The sequence below is a fragment of the Ursus arctos genome, unplaced genomic scaffold (genome assembly GCF_023065955.2).
Source record: "Ursus arctos isolate Adak ecotype North America unplaced genomic scaffold, UrsArc2.0 scaffold_12, whole genome shotgun sequence".
Taxonomy (NCBI): Eukaryota; Metazoa; Chordata; class Mammalia; order Carnivora; family Ursidae; genus Ursus; species Ursus arctos.
This window is the reverse complement of record NW_026622786.1, coordinates 68,649,566-68,671,104: the sequence shown is the minus strand read 5'-3', so window position 1 is coordinate 68,671,104 and position 21,539 is coordinate 68,649,566. Positions and strand designations below refer to the sequence as shown.

General features: G+C 49.0%; 1 protein-coding gene across 6 annotated transcripts in view; it reads right to left on the bottom strand.

Moving 5' to 3' along the window:
* MKNK1 (MAPK interacting serine/threonine kinase 1) overlaps positions 1-21,539 on the bottom strand; it is a 45,574-nt gene that overhangs the window by 5,633 nt on the left and 18,402 nt on the right. For 5 of the 6 annotated variants that reach the window (XR_008958843.1, XM_057310672.1, XM_057310674.1 and 2 more), the window contains 10 exons: positions 18,564-18,665; positions 16,361-16,458; positions 14,823-14,902; positions 13,199-13,272; positions 10,542-10,646; positions 7,309-7,364; positions 3,978-4,073; positions 2,349-2,543; positions 1,515-1,679; positions 227-270 (listed from right to left, as the gene is read on the bottom strand). Coding sequence is in view for 5 of the 6 variants with exons in the window: in XM_057310672.1 (XP_057166655.1) it covers positions 227-270; positions 1,515-1,679; positions 2,349-2,543; positions 3,978-4,073; positions 7,309-7,364; positions 10,542-10,646; positions 13,199-13,272; positions 14,823-14,902; positions 16,361-16,458; positions 18,564-18,665 (1,015 nt within the window). In the remaining variant the exon portion in view is untranslated. Of the gene's footprint in view, positions 1-226; positions 271-1,514; positions 1,680-2,348; positions 2,544-3,977; positions 4,074-7,308; positions 7,365-10,541; positions 10,647-13,198; positions 13,273-14,822; positions 14,903-16,360; positions 16,459-18,563; positions 18,666-20,846; positions 20,954-21,539 lie in introns of all 6 variants that reach the window. The other variant, XM_057310673.1, reaches the window with a different exon arrangement.

Here is a 21,539-nt window from a genome sequence, read left to right as displayed (position 1 = left end):
GCAAACGGCACCTGAGGGGCCTTAAAGGAGCTGGAGGGCAGGGGAGGCCGTCAGGTGGCAGCAGAGAAGAGGGGAAGTGGGGAGGAGCCCCATGGAGAAGGCAGGCTGGGGAGCCCCTTCAGGAGACTAGGCTCCTTGTCCCCCCCTCCACCCCAACGTGGCTGAGAGTTTGAGGGAAAGTCAAAGCCAAAGAGAGAAGGGCATCAGATGTGGTTGGAGCATTTACCTCTGGAGGACTTGCGGCGTGGGGAGTCCCCTTTCTGGAGCTTGCTAGAATGGGAAGGATAGACGTGGGGGTAAGCACTGCTCCCTCCTTCAAGAGCTGCCCGACCCACACCCGTGCCGAGTGGGTAGATTACTAGAGACTCCTGGCCCAGCACAGACACTTGGCCAAGCTTGCCTGCAGGGTCAGACTTCACAAGGAGAGAGCAAGAAAGGACAGCTTGAACCCCCCTGACTCTGCATAGAGACTCACTCCCTTTCCCTGGCAGTCTTCTTAATCCTCCAAGACCCAGCTCGAGGGTCACGAGGGTCACGTCCCCTGAGAAGCATTCATTCTCCCACCCCTGCCCCCTCCCTACCCCTGTGCAAGCAGAGGTGGAATCTCGTCCTTTTGTGCCCCTAGCACTTTTGATAAACGTCTGTTACACACTATCCCATAATTTATTCCCTTGTCTCCCTCTCCCCACTAGAGTAAGACAGGGATTGGGTCTTATTCATCCCAGTATCGCGAGAGTCTGACATGGGTAGGTGCTCAGTAAAGTCAGCAACTCTTGGGTGGCTAGGAATCAGCCACTCAGAGATTCTTAGGTTGGGTCCCCCTGTAACATGGGGCTGGTAATGTTTGCTTCCTTCCCCTGGGAGGGCCACTGACGCTGGCTAGGGCCTGGCAGACCAATGACACAGTAAATCACAGGAGGTCTGGCAGACCCCTTGGAGGGGAGAAGTCAGGTACCATGCCTATCTGAGGAGCATGGTTAAAAATGTTTTCTGGTAAAGACTTGGATCCTTTGTTTGGGGAAAATACCACCATTTGCCTTTTAGGCAAGCTGCACCCCAGGACCACGAGGAGAACTTTTGTGCCCCAAATATATCCTCACCGTAAGCAGGGAAGCAAGGCCCTGCTTCTGGGCGTTCTCAGCTCATGACATGTCTGTATAAGGGGAGGGTGCCACCGGCCCCAGATGCCAATACCAGGCTGCTTCTGAGACTGTGTGGCTCTGCCAATGGTAGGGTGCATGTGCCAAAACCCAGAGGCCTCTGTTCATTCCTGAGGGGCAAGGGTCAGAGAGCGCCTAGTCTGAGGCCAAGGTTACAGCCAAGTCTCTGACCAGTAAGGGGCTCCTTCTGGGGCTACGTCAGTGGCCAGTTCACTCTGCACGTGCAGGGACTGAAGATGGTCTCCCTCCAGCTGAGGTCAGCCGCCTGCGCTGCTGTCTAGTACTTGCTACTCTAAAAGCTTCCTCACGGCCACGCTACAGGCCTAAGGACGGGGACTGCCCCGGGTTACTCACCCCCTGCACCCACGGGTGCTGCAGAACTTGGGCAGCACTCAGTCTCTGCTTTGCATCTCGAACCAGGAGCTTGGAGATGAGGTCTTTGGCCTCGCTGGAGATGTGTGCCCAGTCCTTGTCAGGAAACTCGTACTTGCCTTCCTGGATGCTCTCGAACAGCTTGTTCTAGGTAAAGAAGATTCCTCCTGAGGCCACACTACCAGGGAATAAGCAGAATGTGCCTGCCATTGATTTGGTCACCCTGGGTCCCATCGGCCTCAGCTGAAGCTGCAGCTCGTGGCTTGGGGATGCCACAGGCCAGGGCCCTCCCCGGCTCCCCACTCCCCGCTAAGTCATCGGACCACACAGAATGCCCCTGTCAGAAAGGGATGGCTAGGTTACTTGGAGGGCTGGGTGGGTGACACCCGGGGAATGCCAACTAGGGAACGCAGCCCAAATTCCTTGGCCCTTCATATGGGGCCCATTTGTGGGCAACCTGTCAGGTTTCAACTCCCCCCCCCCACCTTACTCTTCTACCCTTCTTCCTTGTACCCATGCAGCTGTCTTTCACACCTCCGTGTCTTGGCTGGTGCTGCCGCTCTTGCTTCTATTTCTTGGGCGAGGCTCGTGTTTGAAGGCTCAGCTCAGGTATGCTCCGCTCGAACAACTCTCCCCTGAACTCCCAGCTAAGCCTGTCTCTCTCACCCCCTGTCGTTGGCCCTGGGACAGAAGGCTCTAGAGACCCCCTTCCGGAGCAGAACCCCCCACCCCCTGCCGGCCCAATCCTGTTGGGCATCCCGCACGCACGCTGACCCCCGGCTGGCCCCATGCAGCGGGTCCCCCAGCTGTGCTCACCTGGCACACCCTGCAGACCTCTCCGCGGTCCCAGCCACAGTCGGTCCCACAGTGACCTACGAAGGGCGGGTAGCCGCTCAGCATGATGTAGAGGACCACGCCCAGGCTCCACAGGTCACAGCGCTTGTCGTAAAAGGTGGCCTCGTCCCTGAAGACCTCCACCACCTCTGGGGCCATGTACTCTGCAGAGCCACACTGTGGGGACCAGGGTTGGGAGGGGAAACGGCAGAGAAGGGAGAGGCTGTCACAGGGAGGGGAGATGGTGAAGAGCAGAATGGAATGGCACTTGAGCAGGAGGATGGGGCCGCGGAGCAAGGAGCTGCCAGGAAAGCTGGCCAGAGGGCTCGCCTGATACCACCACGGCACTTCAGAAAGCTGGGCTAACTGAGCATCTGTCATGGAGTCCTAGCATTCCCCACGAACCAAGTCCAGGTCACCTTCCTAGCTTTCCAGGTCCCTCTCCAGTAGGCAGAGGCTTACTGAGCCACCCAGCTGCCCCTGTAAAACAAGGAGCTCTTAAAGTGAAGTCCTGCCAAGCTTCTCTGCCAGCTTAGACCGAGGAGGTATAAGAATTTAGAATTAAGAGTCCATCAAAGCTGGGAGAGCTCAATACAAATCCAATCTCCCCGCTTCTCCCATTTATAAATGGGAAAACCAAGGATGAGGATGGGGCAGGGATTTGGTTCAAGCACATCAGTGGTAAACCCAGTACAAGAATTCAGGATCCTTTCCTTCCATCCTTGCATAGAAAATGCTGATAAAAATAAAACAAATTCTTTTTGCTTCCCTCTTCCTTATTGCAGGCTTGCCAAGAGAGCCCTCCCTGGCCCCCAACACACATAACTAATTAGATGGGAAGACAGGAAGTGGAGAAAGGACATTTTCCGTGTTATTGGCAATTAGAGCTAATGACTTTGAGAACAAGGTAGCTCAGTGTAGTAAAAGCTAATACAGAAACATTTCTAATAATGTCAATTAGAATAAGACATAAGCATATTGAAATGCATGTCTTAAAAAAGGTTATTAGGAAAATTCACTTATGAAGCATGCAAATCTCAACAGACTCATCACAATTACAGTACATGGAGTATGGACAAGAGATGTCTTAGGAAGAACAGCTCCCAGCCGCACATCTGGGCATGAAATGTGAAGTGAAGGAAGCAACAGGATAACTCAGGCAAGCGAGCCTACATGCGGAGAGCTGGGGCCGCTCAGTTCTGGCCACAGACGGCCCACACTCCCCACCCTCCATCCCAGGGGCAGGGGCTGAGACGCCGCCAGGGAGAGTGGGACTCCGAGCTATCGTGGGCTCAGGGGCAAAGGGCTGGCCTGGGATAGTGTCTGTCTTTGCCTGGGTAAGGAGTTCTCAGCCTGTTCCCACAGATACAATTTGTCTCCTCGCTGGCCGAGGACCTGCCCCAAACAGACAGCTCTCCCTTCAGCTTCATGAGCAACGAAGCACGGACAGGGTGGGGTGGCTCACAAAACAGCGGCCACGTGACAACTCAGGCAGGGACACTCGGCTTTCCTTCCTCAGCCCTCTGTTCTGGACTCCAGCTTTGGGCTGGGGGTACCCCAAGGGTGCAGGAGCCCTGAAGGAAGTGGTACAGGGTGCCCAGCCATACATACTGGAGTGGTCAGCTCTGGTGTGGTTATGGGGGTGCAGGAGTTGTTCAATTTCACCCCACTGCCCAAGTCAAAGTCACAGATTTTCACTGGAGACACCTGAAAGGGAAAGCAAAAGGCAAGGGTTACAAATATAAGAAACCCAAGGGCACGCGGAGACCAATGGGACTGTAACACAGTCACTCAGCCTCCCTCACTCCCTCCCCTCTCACTCGCTGGCTCTTGCACACTCTCTCTCCCTCTTTGGCTGCCGTGCCAAAGCCCAGCTTTATCTGTCACGTCGTGTTTACTCTCCTTGGGTGAATCAGAAATCACCTGAGGATCCATCCTAAGGTGTCCCCTGCCCCACACTCTTTCCTCACTTCCTAAGAGAAAACGTGTGTGCTACGTGGTGTCAGACTGCTGTGCGCTTAGTAAAATGAGGAGCAAACCTGTGGAACTCTTGCCCACAAATGACAAAGGATGGCGTAGGCTGCAGAATCAGAGAAGTATGTATTCCTGAAAGACTCCTTGTGGCCCATTCAGTGGAGGGCACGACCTCAGGTGGCTTGGGGTGACCAACTCCTCTTTGCTTGCTTGGGACTTTGTTGGTTGCAGCACTGAAAGTTGTGTATCCCGGGAAACCCCTCAGGCCCAAGCAAACTGGGAGGGCTGGTCACCCAAACTGGGTGTTGCCCCTGAAACCACAGACAGCGTGAGTCATCTCTGGAGCCAACCAGGAGGGCACTTGGCACGGACGCGGGAGAACGGCCTGCGTGGTGGAAGCAGCACAGTAAGCCCCTCGGAAATGCTGGTGGTGGGAGTCCTGGCTCAGCCACTGACCTGCTGGGGAAGCCGACCATCTCTCAATTTCCCTTCCTCCCTTTCTTTCTATCCTCTCCCCTTCCTTCCTCTCTTACACCCTTCTTTTTCACTTAGCTTCTCTTTTTTTTGGTGATAAAACATATATAACACAAAATAACCCACTTTAGCTATCTTTGAATGTGTACTCCAGTGGCACTAATTACGTCCACACTGTTGTACGACCATCCCCAGTATCTGTTCCCAATACTTTCCCATCATCCCAAACGGAAACCATCAGGTAGAAACCCCCCAATCTCCCCTCTCCCCAGTAACCTCATTTACTTTCTGTCTGTATGAATTTGGCTATTTCGGATGTTTCATTAAGTGGAATCACACACTATCTGTCTTTTTGTGCCTGGCTTATTTCACTTAGCATACTGTTTTCAAGGTTCGTCCATGGTGTAATGTGGATCAGAACTTCAACTGTTGTGTGGCTGAACAATATTCCGTTGTATGGAGGGACCACATTTTGCTTATCCGTTTACCTGTGGACGGACACTCGGGTTGTTTCCAGCTTTGGATGTTGTGAATAAGGCTCCAGTGAACACTGATGTTCAAGTTCAAGCCTCTGTATTCAATTCTTTTGGGTATATACATAGGTGTGGAACTGCTGAGGGGTACGGTAATCCCGTTTAGCTTGGCAAGGAACTGCCACACTGCTCTCCACTGCGGCCACACCATTTCCCGTTCCCACCGGCGGCAGGTTCCAATTTCTCCACAGCCTCATCAGCATTTGCTCTTCTCTGTTTTTTTCCTCTTTTTAAAATTCTAACCATCCTAGCAGCTGTGAGGTTGTGTCTAATGTTGTTGTTGTTTATAAGATTTTATTTATTTATTTGAAAGAGAGAGAGCATAAGCAGAGGGAGGGCAGAGGGAGAGGGAGAAGCAGACTCCCTGCTGAGCAGGGAGCCTGATGTGGGGCTTGATCCCAGGACCCTGGGATCATGACCAGAGCCAAAGGCAGATGCTTAACCAACTGAGCCACCCAGGCGCCCCTAATGGTGGTTTTGATCAACATTTCCCTAATGACCAAGGATGCTGAGCATCTTTTCATACGCTATTGGCCATCTGTATACTTTTTTGGGGGAAATGTCTATTCAAGTTCTTTGCCCATTTTTAAAATTGGGTTGTCTTTTTGATGTTGGGTTTTAGAAGTTCTTTATATTTTGGATATTAAACCCTTAGCAGATATATGCTTTGCAAATATTTTCTCCCATTCTGTGGCTTATCTTTTCATTTTCTGGATAATGTCTTTTGATGCTTGGTTGCTCTTAGTTTTAGTTTTTCAACCATAGAAAAAGGGCAATAATCCTGAGCCATTAAGATCAAATGAAAGGACAAAAGCCATGAAAGCGTATTGTGATCCTGAGGCAAGAGAGCAGATCGGAGCGTCTGTGGAGTTCTGGGGTCAGACTATGTTAGCTTTAATCTGTACTACTTACCAGCTGAGTGATTTGGGGCAGGCTTCTTAATCGACCTGGGCTTCGGTTTCGTCATCCATACAATGAGAATAGTAATAGTACCTACCTCATAAGATTTTATAAATACTTCATAAAATAAGTGTAAGTGCCTGGCACAATGTAAGCACTCAAAAAATGTGAACTATAATTATTAATAATCATAATGATAATGGTGACAAATTATAAAGTCTTACGCCAGAGCCACTGCAGGAAGTCACAAGATCTTATTTGAGCTAATGGATTACTACTCCCCACAAAAGAGCTGTAAGGAGCAGCTTACACTCACACTCACTCACAGCCGTTTCTATGTGTGGGCTGTCCCTTAATTCAGACCAACAATGTGTGTTCATACATACGCACCCATATGCATACACACAGAGCCTTGAATGTGCGCCAGCAAAACCACCAGGGTTTTGCTCAATCCCTCCAAACAAACACAGAATTTGTCAAATTCTTACATGCTTATGGAAGTACTGACGCTTCCATTTAGTAGTAGGGTAAGGTAAAGTTTAAAATAGGTTGCATCTGTTTAACACCCAATATCCATGTTTGCTTTTTAACGGGCACCTTTGGAAATAAAAATGGAAACAGAAACCCTTTTCAGGAAATTGCTTCCTAATTATGACTTCAAGTGGTGGGCACTCGCTGGCACTTTTACCATAGCATAAACATCCTTTTTAGGCAAAGATTTGCTTCACAGAAGATTGAGTTGTTGTTTATGACTCACACCAACTGTTCTAAAGACAAGTGCACCGGGCTAGAAAACATACATTTCGTGCAGGTCACATGTATTTTATAAACTCTCAGGTGTAAGCCAATCACACTGTTGATAAAAAGCAAAAAAGAGCCAGGGATTAACCCAACTTGGAATGCAGAAACACTACACATTCGGTCTAACATTCTCACGTGTCCATGATAACTAGCGCGGTTGGTACCTGCGGCCCAGAGAACTGCTAACGCCTAGCTGAAAGAAGAGGCGGCTTCCCCACATCAGTGTAAACTGTGACCCCCAACAAGTCAGCCCGAAGTACCTTTTCTGGAGACTCACACAATATATTTTCCGGCTTCAGGTCACGATGAGCGATGCCTGAAATGACAAAGAGCAAAGAAATGGTTAACATATGCACATAATTATCAAACATTCCACACACAATTTTTTCCAAATGCTGTTGTTCGCAGATTAATTCCCAATTATGGTACATTAAAAAGTCAACGAGCTGCAGACGGCAGAAGTAACCAGAGATGAACCAAAGGCACAGTTGATTCTGCAAGTTCTTTGGAAGCCGAAGCTTTAGAAGCCGGGCAGGGATAAGGAGGGTCTAAATGAATCCCAGCTAGCTTACCTCTCAGCCCTGCAGTGACAACCAAGAATAAGAAGCCTAGTATGAAGCGGAGTGAAGAGCTCCGCACATGGCCATGCTTGGAACCGCAATGCAGAAGTAATCAGTGCCTGTTTAAGAGCCTCTCAGGGGGCGGAAGCTGCTCTACCTCACTTCTCCTTGTGTGGCTGACTTAAAAAAAATGATTCCCTACGTGGGATTCCCTGCGTGTTCAGAGGACCACGTGTTAGTTAACAAATCTTCCACAGCTTGTCCGATCCCCTTCTCTCCTGCCCCGCAGGTCCAAGACAGTCCTGTCCGGAGGACAGCAAGGACTGCCTTGGCTCGAGGGTGCTGTTCTTAAGAGACACCTCCCTCCCCTGCATTTTGCCCAGACCTCTTGAAGGAGACTGCAGACAGCAGCCGACTCCATGAGGGGTTAAAAGCTGCTGACCTGGCCAAGAAGGCACCTGGGGGAAAACCACCTTCTGACCAAAGACAGAGACAGAGAACCAACTCATAGGGCATGGTGGACACAGAAACTCCATCCCTTTTTCCTCCTGCAGAATGCACAATGCAGAGACAGAAGGGCTGGAAGGTTCGAGCAAGAGCCAAATAGCTAGTGCTCAGAAGTACTGGAAAGTAGCAGAGGATTCATGGAGTCATAGGGAAAAGCAGAATCTGCTTTCCTTAAACTCCCTCAATGACCAACTTCTCAGGCCGCCCTCCGATTCCCCACTACCAGGCCGAGGCCCAGCCCACCCGAGGCACTTCACCAGGGAGGGAAAACCTGAGCTCCAGCAGGCTAAGTAACTTCATCAGTCACCTAATTGAATGAGAACCCAGAGCAACTCAGTCCAGGCTGTACAAATTGAGTCGGGCTACAGCTTGCTGCACTAAAAGTGAAAGATATTTTCCATTACAGCAAGTGCTCCCACGGAAGGATCATGAGCCACACATGTAGCCTTGCTCTCCAAATAGGTGCCGATGGCCCAGTCGTCCCCCAGCCTGAGAACTGAGTGCCATGCCGGAATAATGGGCCTGCCTCTGTGAGAGCACCGGCCATCGAGCTACTCTGCTTCATTTCCCAGAGGTTAAGCTGCAGCGTGTCCAGTATTTAAAAGTGTGGTGCTTGTTTCCGGGCTGGCCCATTCCTGCCCAATCCATCTTCCCAGTGTGAAGTTATTTAGAAAACAGCCAAGTTCAGCTAGAAATTGTTTTTCATCCCAACTTCAAGTCACACGGGCAGCTGGTCGGCTAGATGTTAGCAAGCCCTTCAGAACTCCTAACACAACCAGCTCTGTTTCCTTTAGTGCCTTCTTCTACTAAATAAATAAATAAATAAATAAATAAATAAATAAATAAATAACAAAACTGCCTCTGCCCTTCTCTAAGGTATGGGTCTTGCAAAAAGCATGACCCAGTTTTGCAACCTGCAGAGGCAGCTTGGGGAACAGCTGTAAATCTCTGTCAAGCAGGTGTTACCCGCATGCATCCCGGCTTTCAGAAACAGAAGTAGTGCTATTCATCATGCTGGGGAAAGTACAGACACCCCTCCTAGGAACTTTCGTCCCGTGTGCAAGTCAGGCGCCCCACATGGCCACTGTCAGCGCGGAGATCTCCCTTCAGCCACGGGAGGAAACGAGGTAGGGCCAGGGAGGCTGAACACCCTGCACACGTGCCCCCCAGTCTGCACTGCGCTGCTGGCATAAGGTGGATGCGTGCCCAGCACGCCTACAAGTGGTCTTGGGTGCTCACAACCTATGTGGCCAGCCGATATCCACAATGGGGAAGGGAGCAGAGCTAAGTCACCAGTTATTCAATCCACCCCCATCCCTCACCAGACAGAAGGCTTTATTTTAAGGGAATTAATATTAGGAATAAAAATGCTTTCTGTCTGCTGGGGGGGGTCAGGGCAGAGGAAGGAACACTCCTGCAGAACTACTATGTGCTGGTCACTGTGCCCCAACTGTGTTATACATACACGATTCATACACAGACCCACAAGGTTCCGTAAGCGAGAGAGAACAGTGCCGCACGCTAACCAGAGCAGCGTTAGCTACTGTTGATGACGTAATTATCTGTCTTCTCACCATAACTCTCGGGTAGACCTCATTACCGAGAGAGCACATAGCTGGTAAAAAGGTAATGCTGGAATTTGTTTTTCCACGGCACTGCTGTTAGGCACGTTTTAAAAATCAATTGTCAGACATATTTATGGAAATACAAAAACAATTTGTAAAAAGATTTAATTCACTATAAAAGTTCTTAAACAATCACTCCTAGATAAAGGGACCGTAAACTGAACTGTAATTCGGACAACAGCAACCTGCAATTTACCATCATGTTGTTCAAGAGACCTCAAACTTAACCATGTTAGTAGAAAAATGCATTTTCCATTTATCGTGAAACAAGATATAAAACTAGATACACACTAACATGCTGATCTTGAAAAGAGAGATACCGGTGACATATTTTAAAAGACTAGAAAGGAGGTGCCTAGGTGGCTCAGTCGGTTAAATATCTGACTCTTGACCTCAACTCAGGTCTTGATCACAGAGTCCTGAGTTAAAAAAAACAAACTAGAAAAAGCAACACCCAAATATTTACACTAGAATAGTATTATGATGACGGCTTGCATCCTTCTAGGACAGGAAAAGGAGATCATTCATAACCACACACTCATACATCTTACTCGTCATGAAATTTACTTTTCTCCTCCCTGCTTTTTCTCCTATGTCTCTACCCTTCTTACTAGCGCCACATGCACCCACCATCCACACTGGAAGTCTAGCGCCATCCTGGCTCGCTCCCTCACCCTCACGGGTGGGGCTGTGAGCTACACCAGCTCCCGGCCTAGCTCTCTGCCTGGCCTGCCCCTCTCCCTCAGTCCCCAGAGGCTGGCCAATCCAACCCAATCACTGAGGCAAAAAGGCTTGATTCACCTTTGGTGTGCAGAAAGTCAAGGGCAGCGGCCACATCCCGCACCACTCGGCTGGCTTCTCGCTCATTGAAGTGCTTCTGCTTCTGGATGTGGGCCAGGATGGAGCCTGGGGAGCAGAAGAGACACACAGGTATGCCTTTTCGGGCCTTAGGAAGTAAAACTTCTCAGAGGTCAACTCTGCACAAGTTTGGGCTGGGGACACAGCCTTATTCATTCAGGTACCCGGTGAGGTACCCGGCACAGAGGAGCTACCAGCACAAAACTGGACTGAACATGGGGCGCCGGGGTGGCTTAGTAGGTTAAGCATCTGCCTTTGGCTCAGGGCATGATCTCAGGGTCCTGGGATCGAGTCCCACATCGGGCTCCTTGCTCAGCAGGGAGCCTGCTTCCCCCGCTGCCTGCCGCTCCCCCTGCTTGTGCATGCTCTCTCTCTGTGTCAAATGAATAAAGAAAATCTTAAAAAAAAAAAAAAAAAAAAGACCGGACTGCACAGAACTGGACTCCCATCTTCTGTACCTTCCCATGATGAGCACAGAGGGAGAGAAAACAACTATTTGCATGACAAAAATATTAATGCCATTGAGGCAGATTTGGCTTCTGAAATAAGAAAGAACTAAAGGTGAATCCACATAAGGTTGGGGGGGGGGCGCCTCTCCACAGGAACTTTCCCTCCTCTGCATCTGATCTCAGATCCAAACAAGAGCACAAGCCTTCAAACAGAAACACCACACCCTCAACAGATATGTAAAGGTCTAGAAAGTCTAGAAAGAGGGGAAGAAGTGCTTTCCTTCTGACTTTCCTATTTATTATTAATAATATTATTATCTTGTTGGCAATGGCTAACATTTATTGAATTAGTGACTATGTGCCAGGCACTATGTAACAGTCTTAAGATAGATTATCTTAGCCTCACCACAACTGTACAAAATATAGTCATCCCCATTTTATAGATGGGGAACCTGAAGCCAAGAATGGCTAAGCAACTTGCTTAAGATGACACACCAGTAAGTGGAGGCATCAGGACTTAAGCCCAGTAAGACTGGCCTTAGAATTCGTACAGATTGCCCCTCAACGGGATGTGTGGTCTGACTGCTGGGGGCACGGGCTGCCCTGCACCAACCACAATCTCCTTGGCTACTGCAGCGGCTGTGACCTCAGCAGGACTGCACTCTAAGCAGTACGTTTACAGATGACCCCCAGCATTTTAAATGTAACATCTTGGTGTTGGTGGGCAGGGCAGGGGCGTGAACATGGCCTGGCTCCATTCGCTCTGGGCTCATGACTGGAAGTCAGCATTTCTGGGCTGTAGGGGTCACCTCTGCATCTTAAAATGGCACAGCGGTGCCTGGTTGGCTCAGTTGGTTAAGCGTCCAACTCTTGATTTTGGCTCAGGTCATGATCTCAGGGTTGTTGGGATGGAGCTCTACGCTCAGCGTAGAGTCTGCCTGAGATTCTCTCTCTCCCTCTCCTTCTGCCCTTCCCTCTGCTCTCTCTCAAATAAATAAATACATCTTTTAAAAAAATACAGATTTACTTATTGTTGGTTTTTGGCATGGGGAGGTGGTGAAAGATTTTTCACTTGCCGGATGAAACAATGAAAGGATCCCAGCATGCTACAGAACATTCCCAGATAACTGGCTCCTAGCTAGGTCTCACGTTTGCTCTACTGTACTGAGTCTCTGAGTCTCTTGTTTCCAAATTTGTTAAAAGGGCAGACAGAGAGTAATATCTTACTCGTAAGATAGCCTTCAGCATACCCGATTGTTTTAATAATATTAATAGCTGACATTTAGTGAACTCTCAGTGTCTATAGGGCACTGCGCCAAGCATTTCACAAGAATGATTTCACTGAATCTTCAGAGCTATCGAAAGAGGTAGGTGCTGTCATTATCCTTATTTTACAGATGAGAACACTATTTAGAAAGGTTATGTGACTTGCCCAAGGTCACACAGCTAGTAAGTGATGGAGCTACACTTAAACCCTGCTTTGTTGGTTCCTAGAGCATGCGCCCTTAACCACCAAACCCCTCCACATGGCCCTCCACTCAGCTCCAGATATCCTCCCTAACCCTCACCCTGCAAATCTGTCCTTGGGCTGGGTGAGTGGCAGTGAGGGCAAGGGCTGCCCTATCCCCATCTCTACATCAGAAAAGCAACTTCGATACGCGTTCCAGTGATTATGTGTGTGGATGATGGCAGCAGTGGTGACGGTCAAGAGTGGCATCTTTCCATCTGAAGGATACAGATCTTCAGGCCTCCTCTCTATCCTGGGTCTACATCCTAAGCCGTGGGACCCTCCTCTTCTCTGGTGAGCCTTTCTGACTTCACAATGTATGCAAGAATTTGCACCCCATAATTAATTTAAATGGTGAACACGTCAAAACAATGGATAAATTGATGACTAAATGTATCTATATATGAGCCCTATTATAATGAGAAGGCATTTATAGACTACCCACACAGGTGACATTCTAGGTTCTGCAAAATGCTAATTATCATCCTTCCCTCCGGCCTCCCTTCTCCCAAATCAAGGGCAGTTTTAAGTCCTTCATCCTTTTTATTAGCTTGACTCATTTTAGAAGTCTCTGGGATTCATGATGGATGATCGCCACCCCAGGTCTTAATCAGAAGTCCAAACACATACTCAACAGTAAGTACCTCCTTGCAATTTCTCAAAGACCAAGTAAAACCTTGTGTCATCTTCAAAGAACTCAATCAGCTCCAAAATGTTCCTTAAATAGAAAAAAACCGGAGGAAAGGGGAGAAAAAAGGGAAACGGTATTATATATTAAAGCCCACTTACAAATATACAATGAAAAAAATATACAATGCCCTGTAGCAGGGCAGAAATCAACCTGAAATCAGAATGCTTATTAAAGACCCATGTTTGAGAAGTAGCCAATGGTGTTAGCAAGACTCAGGTCACCTTATCTTTCCATAATGTTCAGTCTCTGGTGTTTTCACCAAGTCTGTGCTGTCAAACCCCAACCCTAAAACCCACTAGGTAGAGTTATAAAAAAGTCCCGGTCACATTAAACTGAATAAAATCTGCAGCCGACTGGAAGCAATTGCGGCTAATAACACTGAATAGTAGGTGTGTGTCCTGGAGGCAAGCAGCAAATAATTACTTGCCCTCCCTCTTGCCCATAAATCACGGGGCAGTATTTACATTGCCTGGAGAAAATGGAAACATCTGTCAAATAGACTTGGGGCCTAACGTGGGCACCGCTAGACCCTAACTGCTAAGCGCTGCTTAATGAAACGGCCGCGTTCCCGGCCGCCGTAGCACTGGTGGCCTTCCCCGGTGAGCACTCTCTCTGCCTCAGCATTACCGTGCTCTGCCAACAAGGTCGTCTTGTAACTCAGGAGGGAAGCCACCGGCCTGGATATCGGAGGTGTTGGGGGCTTTTTTCTTTCAAAGAACGAAATAAACCAAGTAGAGGCTCTAACGCTGAACTCAGAAGCTGCAGGGCTGAAAATAAAAATCTGTCCCTCATAAAAAAATGCTGACCACTTTGGGAGACACCAGGCTTTTACTAGTGTGAAGGCGTCCAAATAAGATGACTAAAATGGCCTGATTTGAAAGAAGATTGTAGAAGCAGCGCCTGGAGTTAAATCAACAGCAGCCCCCACCCTCCAAGCTTAATGACAAAGCCATCAATACCTGGCCGCTGGCTCCCTGCTGACCCTGCTGTGCTGGGAGAGAGAGGGGGAAGCAGAGTCTTAGAGGTGACCCTGATTTAAGGCCACCTCGGGAGAACCACTCATTTGGAGCCGGTGGTGAGCCGGCTGAGGCGGGGCGGGAGACCACCTTGGCCCAGCTGGCCGGCAGAGGGCTAGAGCGGGCTTCCGGAGCCGAGCAGCGGCCGCACACAGGCTAACATGCCGGGGACGGAACACAGCAAGTATTCATGCTAGCTCTCCTCGCCCTCCTCTAGTCACGAAAGCTGGGCCCCAACGGTGTGTATCGGGCAACACTCGGTCAACCTTGTTCCCACGGGCACTTGAAGGAGGGAACCCCGTCTTCTCCAGCCCCAGTCGGATCGCTCTTCCACCTTGCCTGGGTTGTTAGTTACAGTACTTCAGCTTGAACAGAAGCAAAGGCCGCTGCTGCGTCTCTTCTCCCCACTGTCTTTAAACACGGAAAGACAGGAGGAATCCTCTACAGCTGTGGCCAAGGCGTGTGAGCTACATGCTGGGGTCAGGAGGTGGTGAGAACTGACCTTTTCTGCAGCTAAGCATCCCCCCAAGAGAAGCAGCAGTAACCCAAGACTGTACTCACTTGTTTCCCTGACACTGATAGAGCGTCTCCACCTCTCGGAATACCCTACTCCGGCTGTGCCCTGCTTGTTTTTCGATGATCTGTGGAAAGAATAAAATCTGTCATACCCACTTGACCTCGAAACACCTCTCGGCAGGAGCCCTCTGGGAGGATGCAAGGCCCAAATCAGCCCACACCCAGCTTCAAGCGCAAGCGTGGAGTAGGCCTGGTGACACAGGCACTGTGACTCTGCCAGCAACACATGAGACAACCCGAGGCTTTCCAGCCTGGCTGGGGCCTATTTTGGCTCTGGCCAACCAAACACCGTGGAAGCCTATGGGGACACTGAGGCAGCCAGCAAGAAGATAAAGAGCTACCTCTACCCAGCCCCACCTCAAGGGCATCTCTTCCTGTCTCCAGGGTGAGATTTACAACCTCCACTGAAGGATCTTCCAGGGTTGGAGGAAGAGCAAGGGGGATGGAGGATGCAGTGGAGAGAAACTAAAGCTCCAAGGCCCAGCCCAGACTCCACCCTGGCAGCTCTGCAGAGAATGCACCCTTTGGGAGGCCCTATCCTCTACCAAGGAAACTGGGTCTCTGTGCTATTAGCTCTCCAGATGATTCTGATCCACACTGAATGCAAAACAGCCCTAAGTGAGGGCTTCCCAAACTTCAGCAAGTGTCAGAACCACTTGGAGATCTGGCTAAAATCATATTGCTGGGCCCGCCCCTAGTTTCTAACTCAGTAGGTCTGGGATGGGGCCGGATAATTTATATTGCTGACGAGTTCCCAGGCAATGCCGATGCTGCTGGTGCAGGAGCCACACTTTGAGAACCAATGCTCCAGATCCACCCCTTCCTCCACGTGGAGCCGGCAAATGGAAGCACAGAGGGACAGAGTGAGCCACCCCAGGTTCATGCAACAAGGAGCCTCCTGCCCCAGAGCTGAGTGCTCAGTCCTCATTATGATGATACTGCACATCACTTTAGAGCATTGTGCCACTGGCAGTGTTTCTACTTCTACCAGTTCATTTTTATTTTCATCTTCATAACCTCTCTGTTGAGACAGGAAGGCCAGGCGTTGTTATCCTCATTTTAGAGATGTGGGAACTGAGGCTTAAGGAGGTTCGGCGACTTGCCCAAAGTCAAGTAGTAGTTTGGTAAAACAGAGATTCAGGTAGGCCTTCTAATACCAAATCTGGTTGTCTACTTTCTGAAGTTCACTCCATTTTTCAGAATGAGAAGAAGCAGTTTACCATCAGCCAGGCATTGTTCTAAGCACTTTACACACATTCTATCCCCACACCAATACTCCACAGTTTCCGTGATTACACCCATTTTACAGAGAAGAAAACCAAAGGACAAAAATGTTAAGTAACTTGCCCAATGTCACATGGCAAGTAAGTACAGAAACAAAGAGTTGAATCCAGTGAGTACAGCTTTGAAGCCCTCATTTTTACTGAGTTGCCATATTGCAGAATATAAAATTTATCTGGCTTGGGACCAGCTAGGACTGACTGTTTGTGAAGTCAAGTCTGGCATCCAGATGAGACACTCACTTTGACAGCATACTCTTTGCCATTCTGCAGGCTCACAGCACCTTGAACTTTGGCATAGGCTCCCTCTCCAAGCAATTCAGAGGTCAGCTTGTACATATCTAGAGGTGAAATGGGTGAGAGGAATAACAAGATAAGTCACGCCTTTGCAAGCTCAGATGGAAAGAGGAGCTTCTGTCACTCAGCTTCCCTGGTGTGAGAGCACGGGCACACATGGACTCTGCAGCGCTCAGTGACAAGGAACTCTCCCGGCCATTGCAGGACTCAGTTTCTCAACAACCAGACCACATCGAAGGCTTCCTGTTCCTCACTTTAGATATGAGGTCAGTGAGTTTCAATTCGGCCCATGCTTCCTGAGCACCTACTATGTGCCAAACAACATAATAAATTCATAATAGGGACGGGGTGAGGAATAATACAGTCCCTGCCCTTTGAGGGTCACAGCCCAGTGGGGAAGACAGACATGCAGACAAGTGACTCGAGAATAAACCAGGGAGTGGTAAGTACTATCATAAAAGGACAAGACACAGTAAAAAAAAAAGAAAAAAAAAGGCAGGGGGAGGGAAAGGTTAAATCTGTGTAGGGAAACTAGGGGATCCTCACAGAAGGAGTGTGATTTCAATGGACATCATTTATTCATTTACTCATTTGTCGGGCACCTGCTCTGTGCCCAGATGTCCTAGGCACTGGTGACACAAAGGGGAATGAAGCACTGTGTTATTGTATACCACACACAGAAGTCACTGGAGGTTTCTGGGAAGTTTCCAGAAGTCACCCACAGGAAACAGGAGACAGAAGTAGGATGCAAACGGACGCCTTGAGGTTTTTAGGGTGCTGACTCAGGGCGGTTCTAACAGAGTAATAGGCCTAGGGTGAAAGAACATTTAGGTGACCTGCCCAAGCTCGCAAATAGCATAGACTCTCTGAGCCCCTTTCAAAGGAAGCCACAGCTCCATCATGGCCTCTGCCGAGCTGACCTCCTCCTCCCTTGACCTCCATTCTTCAGTTTTTTCCTCCTGGGGCAGCCCAGCATTTAAACCCACAGGGTGAGCAAAACGCTTTTAAACCATGAAATTAGATTTTATCACTCCTAGCATGAGAGGCCTACAATTGCACAAGCCATCCTCGAATAACAGGAAATACTCTCGTGTTCACGGAAAGAGCAAGACCTGTTGATTTGGAAACTACTCTAAAAACCTCGAGACTTTTGTCCATGCCTCTACCCCTTTACACATATATCTACTGTTTAAGTTAAAGACAAACAAACAGACAAACCCTACACTAAGTACCTTCTGGGTCCAACACGGCATGGTCTTACAGCTGTTTCTAAGCACGCACACTGTTGTCTCTAAGTATTTTAAATGACATGCTTCTCTCACAATGGATACTTTGGTATTACACTTTCGTGCATGTCAGGATAGGTTGGTGGTTGGAAGTCCAATATCCCTGATTCATAAAGGGCTTGTAATTAGAACCACTGTACAAAACAATCAATTCACTAGTCTATCTGTGACGCTGGAAAGAGGGACCATGAGGGGAAGCTATTTTAGGTCTCACAGTGAAAGAAACACAATAGGTGAAGGGGGCACATCACTCCTGGAGTAGCTACTGACCCTTCAGTCCCTTGCAGAAGTGTTTGATGATTCACTTCACGCCATCGCATGCCCAGCGATGACAGGACCAGCACTGAGCCTATGCCTCACACGGTGTTCAAAATCTTTGATATCCAACATCGCATCCCCTGAACACAGCATGCACCCTTAAAATGGAGTCAAACTCATATAGCACAAGTAGCTGTGATCTCTAGGAGTCAACTCCTCTGCTTCTAGAAGATTTAACTTTCATTTGGAACCATGGCCCTTGGTGTTCTCTCATCCTTTTACATGGTCGTTCTACCTTTCCACAGCCCCTCCAGGAACAGCTGGGACAAAGATCACATCAGAAAAAGGCCGAACTGCACTAAGCAATCTCACTCCGTATACAAGTCTGACATATTGGTCTTTCTACCTTGCCCTCCCCGCCCCCCGATGAAGTGCTGAAACCATTCAGAGCGTACCATCTGAGAGCTCTGTCATCCCTGCCACACGGATAAGCACAAGCTGACTCTCAGATGACACATGCTCTGATCGAGAACTAGGGGCTACCCGGATGCTCCTCCTGTGCTTGGGGAGCCACAGGCCCAGATCTGAGGAATCGTGGGACCAACCTTCAAACTTCCCTGGTAAGGAGTCAGTGGCCCGGGCCTTCCGCTTCTTCTTTTTCCTCCTGTCACCCTCTGCGATGGGAAGGGGTTCACTGCTGCCCATCTCTGGGAGAAAAGAGATGAAGGAAAATATCACTAGACTGATCAAGCCATAAGTTCACCCAGAAGGGAAAAAGGGGGGGGGGAACCCAGGAGCTTTGCACTGATGGTTTTTAAATATCTGTGAGGACTATTGATTTGTCTGACCCAGGAGGCAAAACTAAAGGCAAAGCCATTATTGGAGATCATTAACTGTGGAAAGGAACTCAGATAGACAGGCTAGATTAAAAGAGGATAGCAGAGCCTGCTTTAACCAAGCTCATTAGTACATGGATTTAGATCTGCCACCAGTCAAACTGTAGTTCCCAACAAAACAATGAATCCATAAGCAGAACCCCACCTGTGATGTCCTCCTGCCTCAGCACCAGAAAGGCGGGCCCCAGAGAGCTAAGCAAGGTCGTGGTCTTGGGAGGGGCCCATGCAAATGAAATCATATGCTCAGTGATGTCTGAGTGATGTCTGAGTGTGAACAGGGGTTCACAGGCCTTCAGTGGAGTTGCTTCTGGAGGTGCAACAGGGCAGGGGATGGCTTTGAGGATGGCCCTAAATTACTTCATGTCTAGGAACACAGACCTGAGTACCTGTGGAACCCTGAGTATCCTCTCCCCTTCCCCTCAGCTCCTTATTTGGGAGGATGCAGTTAGGGTCTATTCAGAAGTCTGAGAAGTCTGCAGTTGACAGGTCTACACTGGGCTGCTGGATGAGGTCATTTATTGCAAAAATATTATTATCTCTCACCGGACAGCAGTTAAAGGGAGGCTCGCCATGTTAAAGGGCGGATTTGTGAGGCAGACATTTCAACACTGCGCATACCAGGCAGCAAAGGGTAGGGACGGAAAGAATGAGCAGGAGACTGAGAGGGGGACAGAGAAAGGAAGAACAGGGAACTAGGGCCCAATCAGGGCACTGTTTCTAAGACACTCTAGTAAGGGCCTTCCCCTGTTAAAGATAAATTACTTATAGAACATGTCATGCCCCTGATCCAGAGTGGAGCCTTAATACTCTTTGCCTGCAGTTAGAAATAATAAGATTTCTCTGAAGTCTCTGGGCCTAAATCCCCACCAGGGTGATTAAACCTTTACATCCTTCTAAAATAGAGGCACTCGGGTGCTGGTGGGGCATTCAGTGTGAGAGACTTTTAGACCAACCTTCAATAAACACAGGCTCTGGCTTGTTGGATTTTTTTCTTTTTTCTAAGAGATTTTGAAATGGAAGCTGGCTCTTTGCCCATTGAGGGGGAAAGGCCCACTTTCTTCTCAGAGGACCCCGGCTGAACGCAGTCAGAAAAATGGCAAGTCTGCTCAGGAAGATTGATTAGGGCCAACGCACGTCTGCACATTGTTCTCAGAAACAAGTACGCAACAGCCGTTAGGAGAGAGCACACAGAACGATGGCACTTTCCACACCGTAATCGGGAAAGCATGGTTAGGCCGCCAAGTGTCTGACAGCTCAGTTTAGGTGCATTATTCCTCCCATTTTGGTATCTAATGACAGCAGATTTTCAATTATACTTTAGAGAACAGATAAACACGTGGATAAAAGGAATCCACAGAGGATCTCACAATATTACTTTGGCCAACAGTTTCAAGCACAAGATCTATCTGGGGACGGCAACCCACTATGAATTCAAAGAATCCAACTTAAACATCAGCACCCGACGTCCACCCTCACCAAGGTAAGTTAAAGGGAAAAAGCTACCACAGTGAGAAATTCTACAGAAAATGAAACCCAGAGGGCTCTTTAGGAGCCCAGGGAGTGGCAATGGCCGCTGGGACAGCAGGCAGAGGAGGAGGGGCTGCTGTCCCTCTCGCCCTGCCCTTGTGTGCAGGCCAGGGTCAATCCGTTTTCTTATCAGTGCCACGAGGCAAGTGCAGAGAGGGCCAGTTTCAGATTCCCTTCTCTTTCTCCTTCCTCTGCCTGCACTCGGACGGAGGGCCTAAGGACAAGCAAAACAGCCAAAAGGCAGGCAATGCAGAGGGGCAGCAAGAGAGCTGGCAGCATTATAATTCACAGGGGATGCTCCGACATACTTACGACTCTGGCTAGAAAACCTTGTTAGCGGCAATTTATACTTGGTTTTTACCACGGCAGGGCTGAGGGAGCCTCTTGTGGAAGAATCATACCTCTGGGCACCGCCGCATACTCAATATTAGATTTTATGGCTTCACACACAAAAAGATAGAGTACCTGGTCTATTCTGCATGGATTTCAATGGAAGAGGGTACGCCAGAAGGGACAAATGGTTAAGACTTTCCTTGGAAACAGAACTTGTTGAAGGAGAGTTGTTTTTGAAACTAGGAAGAAAAAAATGTAGGAAGGCAGTGAAGTGAAAAAAAAAAAAAAAACACCAAAAAAAAAAAAAAATGCTTAACTTCCCTGTTTACATCGGGGGAGGGGAGAGGGAGAGGTGTCATAATCTTACCAAGGGGCTGCTAGGGTCCCCATCTGGAGCCTGTCCACGATCTCTATTCTATCGCAGACAGTCCATTGGCGGGGTCTGTGGGACCTTAATTTATTAAGCACGCAAACACTGGATGAAAGCTTCCTCGGGGTGTAAGTCTCCACAATCACACCGGTCCTTGGCTCACCTTCTTCCCTTGGCCAGAGCTTCCTCTCAGCCACTACAACCTGGCTCAAAAGTCTCCGCTCCCCCCACCTCCAAAGTCTTCACCTCTCTGAATGAGTTCAGTTTGTACGAACACTTTGGAAATCAGTTAGGTACCAGGCAAATGGATGGCTTTACTGCACAGAACTAACAGCGCTCCTCCTCTGCTCCCAGACACCCCGCTAGAAGTTCTATTACAGCACTGACGGGATTTGGCCTGGAGCTCTCTCTCCCCAGGACTGTTGCCTGTTCGTCTCTGCATCTCCTACGAGCCA